The sequence below is a fragment of the Hydra vulgaris genome, chromosome 11, assembly GCF_038396675.1.
Source record: "Hydra vulgaris chromosome 11, alternate assembly HydraT2T_AEP".
NCBI lineage: Eukaryota > Metazoa > Cnidaria > Hydrozoa > Anthoathecata > Hydridae > Hydra > Hydra vulgaris.
Genome location: NC_088930.1, coordinates 55911095 through 55929807, shown reverse-complemented (window position 1 = coordinate 55929807; position 18713 = coordinate 55911095). Strand labels below are relative to the sequence as shown.

The window sequence follows — 18713 nt, the reverse complement described above, 5'->3', positions numbered from 1 at the left end:
TTTTGTTAAAGCTATGATTTTTAATTTTGCCCAGAATAGCATCTTTAATATCGAGTCCCTGGTACAGTAAATTAACAGTAGTAAATTAAAGCTCAAGCTGATATAAAAGGCTTTATTTAGCAAATTAATAAATAAGGTGACCTAAAGATACAGTCAAATTATTTAACATAAAAGAAACACAATAGTTATCGAATGGCAGTAGTAAGCAATTGGAATCAGCACACTCTTTTGGAAAGCATATAGCCATTAGGTTTATGCTTCTGATAAAAATTCATTTTGGTATAGTATCTGTCTGATACAAAACCACTCCAGTCAGCAGATAATAAACTAATTTCCTCATCAAAGTAATTGCTATTTTTTATTATATACCAGTTACAAATTTAATGGTTTTTACTATATATTTATTATATACCAGTTACAAATATCAATATGTTTATACCTGAACAAAGTTTGCTATCATAAAGCTAATAATTTAGGAGGAGATACCGTATCTAATTCCTTTTGAAAGTCAATATATACAATATCTGTTTTTAGAATTTTGTCTAGTGCAATAATCCAATCATAAACAGATTCTTATAGATTAGTGCAAGTAAAGTGTTTCTTGAAGAAACCATGTTGATTATTGGCTATTAAGTTATAGAGAGTCAAGTATTTGATAATATCCGAGTTAATAATTCTTTTCATTGCACGACAACAAGTGCTTGTGAGTCAAATTGGTTTATAATTATTAGGGTCTGAAGTTGCTCCTTTTTTAAAAATTGAAGAAACAAAATCTTGAAGACTTTGTTGGGGTAGAGAAATTAACTTGAAGCTGGCATCAAATATAAACGAAAGCAGAATACGCAAAACAAGAGCTAGCATTTTCAAAAGAATGTTCAGTATTCCAGTAGGACCATAAGATGTACTGGGTTTGAAATCAATTAGCGTTGAATAAACTGTCTCAACAGAAAAATGAATGTCTTCAATGTTTATTGAGTTGTTAACAAAACTTGTAATATTTGGCGAATAGTTATTATCGTACTTAAATATGCTTCCAAAGTGTTTATTAAAAACTTCAGCAGTTTCTTTGTTGCTCAACAAACGTTTTGCACACGCATATTAAAGCAGGCTTGACTTCCTCTATATATATATTAAATTCATGAAGTTTATTAGCAAGACTTCTGGCCTTAAAAAGTTAAACAGACACTTCTTTATTTGAATTACTTGTTTGACTTATTTTTAAGTTATTAATATTGTTTAATTTTTTTTGTTTTAAGGAAATTATGCTTTCATTATTGTTTGAGAAATTTTTGGAGTTGATCTTTTGTGTTAATTTTAAACTTAATGATTTGCTCATCTTTAATAATAAACCGAAAAGGCTGGTTCTCAGTTTATTCTCTAAGTTATTTAGTCTGTTTCTTTTTGCAATTAATATTTTCTTACATTCTCGTTGAGCTAACGTATGGTTTGAAATAATATAAAGTTTGTTTTTGTATTCGCTTATTTTACTTAATCTCCTGGCTTCCATATTTTTTTCATGCACTGATTGTTTATCCGTCATTTCTACAATTATTATTCCCGCTTTATTATTTTTAGATATAAAACCATGATGACGTGTGATTTTGGTATTATCTAATTTAAGTTCATCAAAATATTTGTTAGGCGCTTTTTTATCGTTGTCTTTCATTTTCTTAACATCTGTTTCTTTTGATTCATCAACACCAAAAACTAATATATTTTTCTCTCTTTTTATTCTATCTGCAGTTTCAATGGAGACTGCGTTAAGAATGGGAATAATCGTTTCTTGGTCATTATTCCTGGTTTATTTGTAGTAAAAAAACTACTTTATATACTTTTAGAAGTTAGATTACTTGATTTTCCATCTCCTATTTCAGCAACACATTTGAAGTTGACTTTAACATACTTAACATAGCAGCACCGCTTTGCAATAAAAGGCTATAAGTAAGTTGATGTAGCAGTACTTTGTGCATGTTTTACAGAAAAAATGCCACACTCCTCACATGTTTTACCTATTTATCTGTCAAAGTGTAGCAACACTTCTTGTACACTGTTGTAAAAAAATGAAATATTGCTTGATGTCATTACCCAAAAAAATCCTTTGGGGTATTATTGTATCATCATTGGTGGTTACTAGATTATATGTTCCTACATCTGGTTACACCGTCTGTAAAAGAATATCCATTTTCAAATTTTCCATAAAATGTCATTAAATACATTGCTGATAAGTAACTTATAAAGTTGGTTTTAAGAATTTTTATTAATTCCAAAAACATAAAAAAAATATTTATACAGAAAATTCACTGGTAAATAACAATTTTATTCAAGTTTTACATAGCAAAGTTTCAATTCTAATTGCTTTTTCTAGAGAAAATGTCTTAACTGATTTGTAATATTCCTAACCAATTTTTTTGCTGTTGAAGTCTGTGATGCATCTTTGCAGCCTGTCTTCATATTCTGGGTGGTTGCTTGATCTCTTAAACTATTGCCAATTGTTACTAAAAAGATGATGGAGTGCTTAGCTCTTGATCTAAATAAATTCCCAAAGGGCAATTGTAGTATTGAAAGAATAGTAGAACATGGTGATTGATAGCATGAACTTTGGAAATGATGGTGGTGTCCTGTAGTTGTAAAAGGAGACTCTGAAATGCTCAATTTTTTCAGCATAGCTGTAATCAAGAGCATTGTCAAAACAAGCATAGACAACACCATTCAATTTTTTTAGCGTATCAATAAAAGAAACTGCTGGAAAGAAAAGGTGCTGCTGCTCTAATCTCTCCAAAACATCCACGTTCCTCAAAAGCTTCCTGTACTTTTTTCAAGACAAGTTTTTCAATGTTAAGCGGTTCAAAAACTAGCTTGATGTGCTATAGTTTTCCTGGAGATCTTCAGATATGGCAATCAGTAACTGACAATTAACACCAGAGTCTTTGGCCAGAGAATTGGACAGAAGTCGTTTTGATGGGGGAGATGGTGAAGTTGAACCTTTTTCCATATTTCCAAAGCTTACTTTTAGAAAACCACCACCATCATGCGCTCCTAGCTTCATAATGTAGTCATCAGAGAGCTTTCTAGTTTCAAAAACTTTCTGACAAAGAGCTTTCAAGCCTTTTCAGTGAATGAAAAGTTTATCCACCTGATTTGTGCCTTTGTCTGTTAATCAAACTTGGAGAGGAAGTTCTTTTCTACAATCCGACTTGAAACAACATTAAGTGTCGACACCAGCTTTTTCAAACCAGAATTGGACAGCCCTCTGTTGTCTTGCGCATAAACAAGATCTGCTGTCAGTTCAGGTTCTTTAGTACCACCCCAACGGATACCAAAAACAAAACGGATGAAAAGGATTTTCGATACGGTTTGGTACCCACCTGCATCAATTAATGCAAACTTAAATCTTTTCTTTGGAAAGATTGAAATGGAAACAAATATGTTGCTAAAAGAAGGGAAAAAGATACCCCAACCTTACGCAAAATATAAAAAAAGCGATTACATCACTGAAAAACAATAACAATATTATAAAGCAAGCAGAAAAAGGTGCTAGCATCTGTCTCTTAAACAGGAGGGATTATGAAGACAAAATTAACTGCATGTTAACAGATAATACTACATATAAGTTTTGACCCCAACGTAGACATAGCATGAAAAGTTATAACAGTGCTTGACTACATTTTATTTATAGAAGTGTTTAATAAGAAAACAGCAAACAATATACACCAAAACAATCGTTGCTGCCCTCCTTGGTTCTATGGACTCCCTAAAATATACTAACCTGAAATTGCTCTTCGATCTAATATATCTGCTTGCGTTGGTCCTACTAACTACCTCTCATACATTGCGAGAAAGTTCATGCAAACACTAGCCGAAACTCTTCCTTTATATTTCAGAGACTTCACACAGTTTCTCCACGTGCTCCAAAATTAGCCACCACCATTGCCATACAAATATATCTGCATCATCGTCAATGTAACTTTCCTGTACACTAAAGTACCCCATAGAGATGGTATAGTAGCTATCAAACAACTCTTTAATAACACACCACATGACCTAAGACCACCCAATTCACGACCTTTAGCATATATACAGATTATGATTTACACCATTCTCACAAACATTATGTTCCAATATGATAACCGCTATTTACAAACTATTTTCAAATAACGGGAACTTTGATGGGTATACAAATAGCACCACCATAGGCTAACATATTTATGAGCATACTGGGCGAAGCTTACTACGCCTAGTATGCTCATAAATATGTACAAACTTACTTGATAATTCAAATGCAGCATCACCTCTCACTAATTGTTCATTTTCTTCTTATTCACAGGCTATATAAAAAATTATCATCACATTACAACATTTATGAGCAACCTGCACCACACCATTAAACTCACGTTTAACCACTCAGATACCTCAATTGACTTGTGATACAGTAGTATGTTAGCGCAATTTGGTCCTTACCACCCTTACCAGTACCACCCTCACACACACTAACACACTTTCCTTCAGAAAGAGGTTTCTTTGCACTAAATTCAATGCCAATCACAAAAACTGAACATCCGTTGTTTGTTTCTGTATGTATGTATGTGTGTATTCTGTGTGTATATGCCTGAATAATTAGGTGTAATGATATAACTTCTAAAGAATTAAATCTGTTTAGGATTCAACTCAGTTACTCAGAAATAAACGCGAAGCAGATGACTTTAAAAATAAAGGTTCCTCTCTTTTTTAATTGTTTTTTAATAATAGTCTTAATCATGCATAATATTTTTAGATAAATATTATACAGGTTTTCAATAATCTATGTATTAAGGATTGCAAAATTACCATCTTTTTAATTACTGGTAATTTGGTAAAAAATGCAATTGATCACTGGTTAACTGGTAGTTTTGCACATTTTTTAAACTTTTACTGAAATACACAATATTAGTATGGAATTTAAAAACCTGAAAACATGTTTTAATATTTTTAGTTTACATTTCTTAATAATACATTAGTAGTAAAAATATATTGAAAATAAATACAAATATAATAAAAATATTGTTCTTGCAAATAAGTTTTTTACTCACAATACTTGCAATATCTTTCTTGTTTTTCTTATTTGTAACATTTTCTAGAATATGTTTTTTTTTAATAGCTAGTCAAGGCTTTTCTTTTAATAGTTTATTCATCTCAGCATTTATTTTGTCAGTGATGATGAAGCTGAAGGTGCATCAACTACTATAACTTCATTCACATTGTTAACATGATCATTATTACTGTCAACATTTTCATTTCGATCGTTAGAAATAGGTTCAATTAACTCAATAATTGATTTAGTTATGTCAGTTTTACTAAATTTATTAAATGTTCCACAATCGTCAACATTACTGCTATTCAAATTGTTCGGATCATAAAAAAAGTGTAAAGAATCTGACATAATAAATTGCCTTTTCTTTATACAGAATAATAGTTCATTCTTAAGTTCGTTGCTTAATAAAGTGTTATGATGAGTTTGGTTAACATTAATTGTAATGTTGTATCAGCTTTGCAATGTTTAATATCTTCGCAACACAATACTTCTACATGAACTTTTAAAGACTACAAGGTTGATATTATGTTTTGGTAATAAGTCAATATCGTTTTTGTTAAATGTGAGTGTAGACTTTATATCAATTGGACTTTCTTGTTTTGGATTTTTAACTTTATAAAAATACTCTAACATTGTTAGTAGGCTACTCCAACTGTGTCCAAAATTAATCAAAAACTCTTATTCAAATCCTCCTTTATATTTTTCTGCAGTATATAATTTTCTTCGTTGATAGGCAAAATATTTTAACAGTTTTGCGAATCTTTTTTATCAGCAATCCAATACCTAATAATTGGATCGATGCCTAATAATTGGATCAATGTTTTCTTTAAATAATAGCTTTAAACTATCATTATCTTCCTCGTTGTTTGAAAAATTTTTTTGTTTTAAATAAGTTGATTTTTCCTCTTGTCCTAAATTTGCTTACAAACAACAATTATCTTTATAATAAACAACTTTGATAAATGTCAATTGAATGGTGTTCACTAACCATATTTGATGATTAGCACTAATTAACTTTCTAACTTTCTTCATTACCGATGCTCCATTTTTCATAATTGAAACCACTTTGTCAAATGAAATACCAATTGTTTTAAGTTTTTCCTTTCAAAAAGCTATGCATTCATCTACTTGCATTGATTCATGACCTTTTGCAAGAGCGAGACTCCAAAAGTTGTCAAATGCATGTACATTTATATTCATATAACCACAACTTTTACAAAAGTCCGCTCATCTAATGTGATGGAAAACCCTTTCTTTTGATTAACTCGCATTTTAAGTTCTGCAAAGGTGCTTTAGTGTATTTTAGCTACATATTCATTCCCAATTTTTCGTAACTTTTTGTTATTAAAAACTTTAGAATACTAGCATAACCCTTAGCATTTAGCAATATTTTTAAAGAATATGTTGTGCAAATTTAATAAGTGGTACAGCATCTTTGGCTGTTAATTGCGCAACAACTGTACCAAACAAATCATTGCTGATTTTCTAAAATAGTTTGTTATTTTTGATAAATTACTCAAATTCATAGATGTGTTTATGTTCAGCGGTGAGTAATAATTTTATTTTGTTCATCTGGGTTATCTCTTTTTAAAAGGTTAAAAATGTACTGTGTTCGTAGGTGTGCATGCATACGACTCGTACTGCTTCCAGATCCTTTAATTGTTTTTGAACATTTCTTGCAATAACCTGCACTTCCATTTTGTACCACATAAAATAATTTCAGAGTAAATTTTTATCCAAGACAGAAACGAATATATATATATATATATATATATATATATATATATATATATATATATATATATATATATATATATATATATATATATATATATATATATATATATATATATATATATATATATATATATATATATATATATATATATATAAATATATTTATTATGAAGTCAATAAACAATTTGTTGTTGTTGTTGTTGTTGTTGTTGTTGCTGTTGTTTAATAAGAGTTCTATTATTGGTACAAATGGGAATTAGAACATTAAAAAATTAAGTTAAAGTCTTAGGCATATTAATATCACCTGATCTAAACTGGTATAAGCAAGTAAAATCAGCAGTTGCTAAAGTCCTTAAATTCAATGAAAATACTTCTACTTATTAAAGTTCATTGTTATGAAGTTGTATTTCACACTGGTGAAAAATATCTCGATTTTGCTGTAATTCTTTGGAACCTAACTTTAAAAAACTGATCGATCAATTGATTACATCTTTATGTTTTCATTTTTTGGAATGGAAAAGAATTTTATAGTATTTATGTGTATAACAAAAGAATTTAAATGTATGCCTTTTTAATTTAGGCATATATGCTCTTTACGAAAGGATTTCAGCTTATTTATTTTTTAAGAGCTATTGATAAAATAAGGGCGTTGTGGCATGACGGGTAAAATTTTTCTATATATTTGATAATACATTGTGATCCTAAAATCTCTATTTTCTTCCAAAAAAATGATGCATTTGCTATTTTGTTATTAAAGTTTGTTTTGTATATAAAGGAATATTAAGATGAAGAGGGCAATCAAAAGTTATTTAAACCCAATTATTTAAAAAGCTCATTTTTATTCTAGGCAACATGTTTATGAATACAGAACTATACGAAGAAGCAATCGATTCTTACACGAAAGCTATAGAGTTAGATTCAAAAAACGCTGTGTATTATTGTAATAGGTAACACATTTTTTATTTCGGTACTTGTTTAATAATATTTTATTATAGTTTACAAATAATAAGCTATAATCTTCAGCAGTATATATACATTTCGCAACTGATGTAATTGCTATTATTTCCACAATAGTAAACTAGAAGCAAAAGCAGGGTTTGCAACTTATATCTTTTAACAGTTTTAGTGCTTAATAAGGTTTTGACTTTGTAATGTTGTAAATGTTTTGTTTTCATATCTTTCATATTGATCAAAAATTTAATTTTTAAATTAGGGCAGCAGCATGGATAAAACTTAATAATAATCAAAAAGCAATTTCAGACTGTGAATGTGCTATAAACATAGATCCAACTTATTGCAAAGCATATGGCAGACTAGGGTAAAACACTTTTTTTTACAAAGTTTTATTATTGTAATAAGTGTATAGCCTAAGAAAGTTTTTACACATTTTAATTTTATTATGATCGGTTCATATCTTTATAGAGTATTTTTTTAAACATTGGTTCAGGTGTTTAAATTGTTGCAATTGTTTTTTTCCTTCAAGGTTAGGGTTACGGTTTTCACTTATATTACTTTTATTTTGTAAATTATACTAATAAATTAAAAACTAACTTTTAACTGCGGTTGTAAAGTAATTCTTGATGGACACCACTTTCCTCCGTTTAAAGTAACTTCTGGGCTACCACAATGTTTAGTGTTATTTTTTTTTGTATAACTTTATAAATACAATGCATGATGAAAATAAATAGGTGTGCTAGCTGAGAAAAGTTTGTGTAAGATGATAAAAGGTGAGCCAAGTAAGCAACTTGCCTAAGCAACTTTTTGCATCAGCAAAAAGTTATTTAGGCGAGCTGCTTACTTGGCTCATCTGTTTTTACAAAAGCTATGTGACGTTTGATGTCAAAATAAATAAATTTAATGCATTTTAAAATATAATGAATTTAGTTAAAATATACATAATAAATTTATAATAGAATTTATCTCATGATAAAAACTACAAATAAAATATACAAATGAAAACACGGTTTTGTCAATAAAACTAAAAAAATTTATGTATATTTAAAAAATCTTAATTTTTTTTATTTGAAAATATCTTCTAAAATGATTGTTGTATTTGATATTGAAGTTATTTAAAACCCCTTATATTTAAAACTATCAGTTATTTAAAAAGTTCATGTAGTTAGAATGTCTTTAATTAAACATAAATATTATATTCAAGTTTATTAAAAAAACTTTATTCAGTTTTATGCGGTTAATGAAATTGATATACCAAGCTCATTCATTTAAAGTTTAATTATAAACAATTTTGCCTTCTCTCTTGATCTAAATTTCTATGCTAAAAACAAGTGATAACTCGACTCAAAACTCATCAAGATATAAAAAAACAACTCTTTTTTATAATTTTATATTTATTAAATATAATTTGTGCCTACTAAAGTTTATTTGACGCAGTTATGCAGCAATCACAATAATATTTGTAAAATAGAAAAAGAAAAGCTAGTTTACGTTTAATTATTTTATGAACTTGTTTTACACATTAGAGAAAAATAACAAACAAGTTTCAATTTTAATCATTAAATTAAGTTTATTATTGAAATTAAATATACTTTAAATGTTTTATATAAGGGCGTATAAAACTATTACAGTAATTTAAAATTAAGATTATAGTTAGGCATGTGTAACTAAAATTTTGTTGCTATTGAAAATTTTAATACTTCTTATAAAACAATAATATTGTTATATATTATTGTTTTATAAAAAGCATTAATAAATATATGCACAGGGACGAATAAGAGGTTTGTAGAGATAGAAAATGGAATCAGAATTAAGAAAAAAGCGAGAACGATAAAAAGAAGCAAGCTTAGATGGTGCTAATTAAGCAATCGATTGAATATATGGTTTCCATGAAAAGTCAGTAGTAAATAAAAATCCAAGAAATTGTAAAGAAGATGATTGTAAAGAAGATGTGAGGGGGTTACTATTCATTAATATAGAAATGCCAATAGTATTGCGATAGTTATTTGCAATTAAATAATTGTATTTTTCGGAGACAATATTTACCTGCCTGTTCTAAGTGATCAAAAAAAGAAGACTTTTTGTCAAAAAAACAAGACTTTTTATCAAGACAGAAGTCAAGTTAAGTCATCAGCAAATAGAGTCACATTAGATAAAAGGTTGTCAGGAAGATCATTAATGTAGATAAGAAACAAAACAAGACCAAGAATAGAACCTTGAGATACCCTAGAAGTTTACTAAGTTACTGGAACTAAAGAAAAGTGTATATATATATATATATATTTATATATATATATATATATATATATATATATATATATATATATATATATATATATATATATATATAGTAAATTGATAATAAATATAGGTAATTGATATCAAGAAAATCAAATCTGACCATATTTGGTCTCCTGGAGTGGTTATAATTGCACAGTTAGATGTGATCATGGGTTGGCAAGATATTTTCATGATTTTTATTTATTTTATGCACTTAATATCTTTGAAATTGTAAATATAAAAAAATAACGCTCAATGAAGTTGAACTTTAATAACATATTCTTATTTTTATATATATAAGAATCTTGGTTATGACAGGCATCATATATTTGCACATCAAGAGCCTCATTGGTCTCCTTAGGTTGATTGGAATCTTTGACATTTCCTTAACTCCTCTTTATTCTGGACACCTTAGTAACGTACCTGCAAATCATTTTCATCATAAAATTATAGTTTGTTTGAGGCCTGGAGAATTACATTGTGGAGCTCTCTTTGTTGTTTCAGTTTAAAACAAAAATATTAGGGTGTATTAATTACTATTTTTCACAATTAAGTTACTGTTTTTCCGTTTTAAGGGCGTTATTTAAATATACAAAACACATTTGACACATTTAAAGTACAATTTTCTAGATGAAAACGGCATTTTAAAAAAATTATTTAGACGACATTAAAACTAAAAGTACTAGATGATGTAGTTTTCTCGCTTTCAACACAACACAAAAACTTTTTCTTTCTCGTAAACAAACTAACTTCTCTATACTAAACAAAACTCTTCTTTTTACATAAATAAAAATTTTTTGCATACATAAATACAAATAGCAAATAATCTCTTCAGTGGCGGATCCAGCTTTTTATAGTGTTTGAGATCTTCAAGACATAGAGCAAACTCCAAACATTTGTATGTTTATGCTTTTATCAAATAATTATGCCTTGCAAAAAATTGCGATTATTGGAGGCTTAAAACAAATAAGCATCAAAACTTTGTCACACCAAACCCCACCCATCTTAAACATGAGAGCAACAAGTTGATAAAATATTTTTTGTACTATTTTCAACTAGACTTATATTCATCGATAAGTTTTGAGTTTTGCAGCATTATCTCTCAGCGTTCAAAAATTATGACAATATAAGGTTTAATTTCCTCTCAATTTAAGGAGGTTACAAACTTTATATGGTCATAATTTTTGAACAGTGAGAGATAGTACTAAGAAACTTAAAATTTATCCATGAATATAAGTCTAGTTGAGAAAAGTACAAATAATATTTTATTAACTTGTTGCCCTCATGTTTGGGGGAGGAAATGTGCAAAATTAAGTGTGCAAAAACTACTTTGTGTTGAAATTCTCAATATTTGATAATAAAAATGTTTATTATTTAATTAAAACAATTAAAAATAATGTCAAACTGAATTTGGAAATGTTTAATTTTGCTATTCCTTCTTATTTGCTTATTACCTTGATATTGAGTATTTTTAACTTTTTATTAGTTTTATATAAAATAAACTTAATAAAATGTTTTATTTCAGATATAAAATTTGCATTTTCAATTATATTTTTCTAAAAAACATACTTTTTAAAACTTTTTAATCTCTTACTGCTTTTAAATTATTTAAGGTTGATGTGTTAAGTTTAAATCATCAGCTTGATTATTTTATATTTTTTAAAAGGGCAAAACAAAATAATGTTACAGTTCTCAACTCAACTTAATGGTAGAAAACTTAAAAAGTTAAACTAAAAGCCTAAATTATTTTCATAACATTTCCATAACTTAATATTGGCAAGTTTTTTTTTAAGCCATTTAGTGTTAATTGTTAACCTCAAAATAATTATTTTTAGTGCTGCATTCATATATATATGCAAACATATACATATACATATATATACATGAGTAGATACATATATATATATATATATATATATATATATATATATATATATATATATATATATATATATATATATATGTATATATATATATATATATATATATATATATATATATACATATACATATATATATATATATATATATATATATATATATATATATATATATATATATATATATATATATATATATATGCTGCATTCATATATATATGCAAACATGCATATATATATATATATATATATATATATATATATATATATATATATATATATATATATATATATATATATATATAGTGCTGCATTCATATATATATGCAAACATATACATATACATACATGTATGAGTAGATACATATATATATATATATATATATATATATATATATATATATATATATATATATATATATATATATATATATATATATATATATATATATATATATATATATATATATATACATATTGCTTATGGCTACCTTGAGTTGTCGGTTAGTATTTTCAGTACCATTAATTTTTTTGATTGCAGTTTTCACAGAATAAATATAAATAATTTATAAATTTATCACAATATACAAATATGCATCTTGTAATTCATCTAATAATTTCATACATTAAACTATAGACGGAGGCCAATTAATAAAATGTTCTGGTATTTTATATGTGAGAAATGTGCTCTTATATTTTCATCACAATAACACTAAAACTAAATTAATTTAAAAAGTGGACTACTGAAAAATATTTTGAACAGAAATAGGTGAAATATCATATATAAAAACTAACAATATATTTGTGCCAAAAAAAAGTTATTGCTGACCTGAATATAATTACCTATCTTTTTATATTTGTGATGAAAAGATTCTTCTATGCAAATACTACGCATAGCTGTTAGTAAATTAATCTCTCTACCAAAAAATGTATTTAAATAATAGGCTTTAATTTTCACTTTTGATTTTGATTAAGAATTTAACTTAATGTAACGACATGGAGCAAACTCCAAACATTTATATATTCATAATTTTTTTTTTCTATACACGTTTATTTTACAACTACAAAGTAATTACAAGTAACCAATCACTGATTGGCAGTAAAGATATACAAATTTAAATCATAAATATAAAGTTAGAAATATATGAAATAAATAAAAATATAGTTATGTAAAAAATAATTATGTAAAGCTTTTCAAAAGTATTGCGATAATCGAAGTCTGTTAACAATGAAACCCTAAAATGTTTATCTCCCTTTAATGGTATTAGCGCGAGAGCGACGAATTTATGACATTAATATATAATTTTATTTAAACATTTTAAGCTAAATTTAAGTTCATTTACTAGTCTCTAATGTTATGCAATAATCTCTTAGTGTTTAAAAATGATGACCATATAAATTAAAGCAACCTCCCCAATTTTTTAGGGGATTTACAATATTAACTTTAATTAAGTTATAAGTTCATCTGACAATCAAATTCTGTTCCTCTTTCAAAATTTTAGAGCCAAAGTTAATTTAACTATTTTTTCCTTAACGCACTCTTCATCGTTAAAATCGAGAATAACGAAGCAAATAGTGTTTTCATAAGTGACATTAGTCTACAATATCATTTGTATTTTTCAAACAATATTATCAAAATTAATTTTTTTTTTCAAATTAATTTGGTCATTGATTTTTATTTTTATTTTTTTTTTGTTACATACAATACATTTGATAATGCTGTGGCTGATTTTTAATTTTTATAGTTTTTAATTTTTCTGAATTAGCCGTTACAAATAGTTACTTTTCTTTTGTAAATTATGCACATGGCAGGGCAAAAAGAAGACAAAAATAGTCTTATTGCCAAGCCCCTAAATATCCATACATAAGAAAGTCATTAAAAACTTGTCATTAAAAATTGATAATCATGTGTTTTTCTGAAGTTTGAGTTTAATAAGTTTATTTTAGTTGACAATAAAAGTTTAGTATTTTTTGGTAATATGCCTGAAAAAATAACATATAAGCAACTGAAATACTAAAGTCTCCTGTTTAAGTATGTTATTTTAGAAAAAGAGAAATGTTATTCTAAAATTTCTCTTGATATTTCAAAAGCTTTTGATAAGGTTTGGCATGCTGGTCTTCTCCAAAAGCTTTTTTCTGATGTTGTATCTGGCAACATCTTTATGATTCTTGAAACCTTCCTTTCCAATCGTAGTATAAAAGTTGTTCTCAATGGACAGCACTCTTCTTCTTATTCTGTAACTTCAGGGGTTCCTCAAGGTTCTATCCTTGGCCCTATACTCTTTTTAATTTACATTAACGATATTCCAGATATTCTCACATCTAAGATAGCATTGTTTGCTGATGATACTACCATTTATGCCTGTCGTGATAAGAAACCAACACTCTCTGATTGCTTGGAGGGGGCATTTGAGCTCGAAAAGGATCTCACTTCTGCTACAGCATGGGGCTCACAGTGGCTGGTGAACTTCAATACAGATAAAAACTCAATTTTTTCCAGCCAATCGTTATTGCAATGAGTTAGATCTTCCTATATTTATTAACGGTGATGTACTCCATAAGTAATTTAATCTTCATCTTCTTGGATTAACTCTTACTTTCGATCTTTCTTGCAAACCGTTTATCAAATCAGTTGCAAAATTAGCATCTACTAAGGTTGCATCTCTTTATCAAGCTCAATACTTTCTTACTTCGGATTCTATTCTCTATCTCTATAAATCTCAAATCCGGCCTTGTATAGAATAATGTTGCCGTATCTGGGGCGGACCTTTTAATAATGCCCTTTTTCTTTTAGACAAGGTGCAAAAACGCATTGTAAACATAGTTGGACCTGCTCTCGCAGACAACCTCCAACCATTATCACATCGTCGTAATGTTGCTTCTCTTTTTCTTTTCTACAAATACTATAATGGGCACTGCTCTAAAGGGCTTGCGCCTCTTGTGCCATCTACTAAAATTAATTCTCGTGTTACTCGTCCTTTAATTAAGTGTCATCCTTTTTCTGTGACTGTTCCTAAGTGCTCTAAAAACGCTTATGTGTCTAGTTTTTTTCCTCGAACATCAGCTCTTTGGAATTTGCTTCCTTCATCATGTTTTCCTGATTCATATAATTTGCAATCCTTTAAGTCATTGGTCAATCGTTATCTTGCTCTACAATCTCCATCTTTTCTCTTCCAGTAACTTTTAACTTTAATTAGTGGTTGCTTGCAGCCTTGTTGTAGGCGAAGTTGTTTAAAAAAATATATAAAAAAATAACGTAAAAAAGCAGAAGAAATATTGCATAAATAACAGAAATTTTGTATGACTTTGTTTTTTTAAATATAAATAAAATGGTTTTTAAAAGTATTATCCATAAAAATATAAACTAAACAAAATACAAGATTTAATTTTAATTTGGTTTTTGTGGTTTTACGTAGTTAATTTACGTAGGTTAATGTGGTTTTACGTAGTATTATCAAAAGCAATGTAAAAGGATTTAATAATTCAAAAATGAGGCATTTCCTTTTTCACCAAACCAATTAGAACTACTTAATCAACAGCATTCTTTAACTAATTTTATTATTATAATATAGTTACGTACAAATGAGGTCTTTTAGTGTGTATTAAAAACCATATTAAACTCATTTAAAGACTTTATGGTAGCCAATAATATAATAATGTCTACTTGTGTGAGTTTTGATTTGCAATAATAATATAATTATGAAAAACCAATGATTTTTGTTAATAAATATACTTTTGGTAAATAAAAATGCTTAAGTGTTAAACTTAAGAATGTTGTTATTTATATTACATTAGAATGTTTAGGAAAATTTTGAAATAATCACCTTATTTGGTGTGGATATAAACTTTATATAATCAAAACATTGAAGTTTGAGTTTTATAACCTGTTGACTTAAACTTAGTGTAAGAAATTATAAAATAAAAGTTACTAGTTTGTTGCCCTCGCATTGGGGTAGGGATAGTAAATATTTTAGGGTTTTTTTCTCCAGGCTCCCATCACCACAAGTTTTATTCCACAATATTTTTTTTAAATCAGGGCTTAGCTCATGCTCAGGTTATACATATATTACACAGTGGCCAGCACAACTGGCCATTTATTTTTGACCAGTAGACTTACTGGTCCAGGTGCCAAATTTCTTTACCTCTGTAAAAATAACTTTTACTAAAAAAAACTACAAAAACAATTTTTAAATACATCTAGAGGCTCCTAAACCTCGCTGCCCTGGGGCTAGTTGCTTGAGGGATAGTAAATTTTGCTTACACTGCCCTTGCTGTAGTTAGGGCACTCTTACTACATGCACATAAAGATATTTACATAAATAGTTCAAATTTTTCATACTCGTAAAATATCGCAGTTGTTATTTCCGGTGCCAGATTAAGATTTGCAGGGTCTGGGAATACTTTTGAGCAGGTGGCCCTTTTTCTTATTAAGATGGTAAAAAAACCTTACAAAAATATAGCATCCTAAAAATTTCAGAGCTCTTAAATCTGCGTGACATGGGGTTGTAGCCCCATAGTCCAGGACTAATTTAAAATTTTCCCTCCTTAGTTTTTTAATAATAAAAACTTTGACGCAAAAAAATCTGTAAAAGAACTAACAATTAAGCCAATTTTGCCTTTCAAATAGTCTACCTTCCTGAGCCTCCTATGGGTATATGCGCCTTCTCCCTGCCATGTTTCAGTTTTTTTTGAATTCTAGACTTTACTTTTTTGTATTACTGTTGTACAAGACCCTATCAAAGCTATTGCAGATAGCTTCCAATATAAGTAAGTTTACTTTATATAAATTAATTTTAATTTACTTTACAAGTTATATAAAATGTAAACTTTTGTAATTTAAATTTTATTTTATATAATTTATATTTAACAAAGATTTGTTATTACTTTTAAAATAAAATATTTCTTCTTAAAAAATATTATTTTGATTGTAAATTCAATTTACATTTGGTAGATTATTACTTGTATGTAATTTACTTTTATATGCAAATTTTTTTTGAATATCATTTTTGTTAATTAGTTATTTTTATAGGTAAATGTAAACTGCAGTTTCAGAAACTTTTATATAATGCGATGTAATTTTCAAAGGAAATTAACTTTTAAATGCAAAAAAAAACAACTTTTTCATGTGACTTACTTTTGCATGTAAAATTAAATTACTTTTTGATGTAATCTTCTATTACATAACTTACTTTTGAAAGTAAAAAAATTTACATTATAAAGTAAAAGTCTTTCGAAAAAATTAATTGCTAATACGGAAATGTAAATTTAAATTTAAGGTTTAAAATTAATTATGTAGTTTAATTTTTGAAAAAAAATAACTTACTCGTGCAAGTGAAAAAAAAATAAGTAAAAGAGACATGCCTATTGTGCAATGTAACAAAAATTAACTTTATTGTCATTCTGCACCATGCTACATCCATTATGTTTTATACAACCATCATTCCCAAACTTGTTCTCAATAGACATAACAAACAAACACTTTACAGCCAAATTAAAAAATAGTATTTATCAGTACCAGTCAAAATAATATTAAGAATACACGCTTGAAATTTGTAAATTAAATAACATTGGTATAAAAAGTTTTAAAAAACATGAGATGACTTAAATATGTGGAATAACGGACTTACCATGTCTCGTATAATTATAACTGAATATTAATATATTACTGGTTATGGTGAGTCAATTTCACACCTATCACTTTAATAATTTTGCTTTAATTCAATGATTTTTAAAAGAGCAAAATATAAAAATCTTTGTTTTGAGTTTACAATAACCTTTTTTTTTCTTTTTAACTTTCAATACTTAACAACTTCTGTAAACTTTTATATACATACACATATTGTGTGTGTATATATATATATATATATATATATATATATATATATATATATATATATATATATATATATATATATATATATATATATATATATATATATATATATTATATAAATAATCTATGTATATATATATATACATATATTTATATATATATATATATATATATATATATATATATATATATATATTATATATATATATATATATACACTTAAATAACAATAGAGTGCTCAATGTTCTTAAAAAAACAGAGCAATTATATATTAGTAAAAAATCACTAAACAAAATTTTTTTTCATTTTGCACTGTTTCATCAACAAAGATTTATCAGAAATCATAATGAATCTGATGAATCTTTTCTGATGATTCTCCATCAGTAGGTTCATCAGGAAGAATCTTCCTGATGAACCTACTGATGGAGAAACACTGTGTAGAAGAAAGAAAAAATTAGATTAGTGTTTTTACTAATTTAATTTACTATTGCTCTATTCTTTAAGAATATTGAGCACAGAATATTTGTAGAATACGCTAACATAATTTATATATATATATATATATATATATATATATATATATATATATATACATACATACATACATACAGGCTACGGCAGGAGTAAAAACCGCACGGGCTATGAAAAGCCCGTCACAAATAGACTTTGCGGGCTAGGAGGGCCGCCCATCTCGATGATCTCGCACGGGCTTTTACAACTTTAAATTTTTTTTTTTTTTTTTTTAAAGTTTATAAATTTATCTTCTATTTTTGAATAAAAATATCATTGAATATGAAATATTTTGTGAATCGAACTAAAATAATAACTTAGAGAGACAATTGTTTGAGAGCTAATTAGAAAAAAAATCTTTTAACAATAAAAGTAAATGAGTTGGATACTTTTCAAGTTTCAATAATTGTTTTTCAAAGTTTTTTATTTGCTCAGAGCTATTTTTGTTTCA

The 18713-nt window shown here is 27.1% G+C and overlaps 1 protein-coding gene across 4 annotated transcripts in view; it reads left to right on the top strand.

The window, feature by feature from the left end:
• Window positions 1–18713, top strand: part of LOC136086772 (small glutamine-rich tetratricopeptide repeat-containing protein beta-like) — a 146301-nt gene that overhangs the window by 50254 nt on the left and 77334 nt on the right. For all 4 annotated transcript variants that reach the window (XM_065809255.1, XM_065809256.1, XM_065809253.1 and 1 more), the window contains exons 4-6: window positions 4658–4712; window positions 7653–7752; window positions 8019–8123. In XM_065809255.1, the coding sequence (XP_065665327.1) occupies window positions 4658–4712; window positions 7653–7752; window positions 8019–8123 (260 nt within the window). The remainder of the gene's footprint in view (window positions 1–4657; window positions 4713–7652; window positions 7753–8018; window positions 8124–18713) is intronic.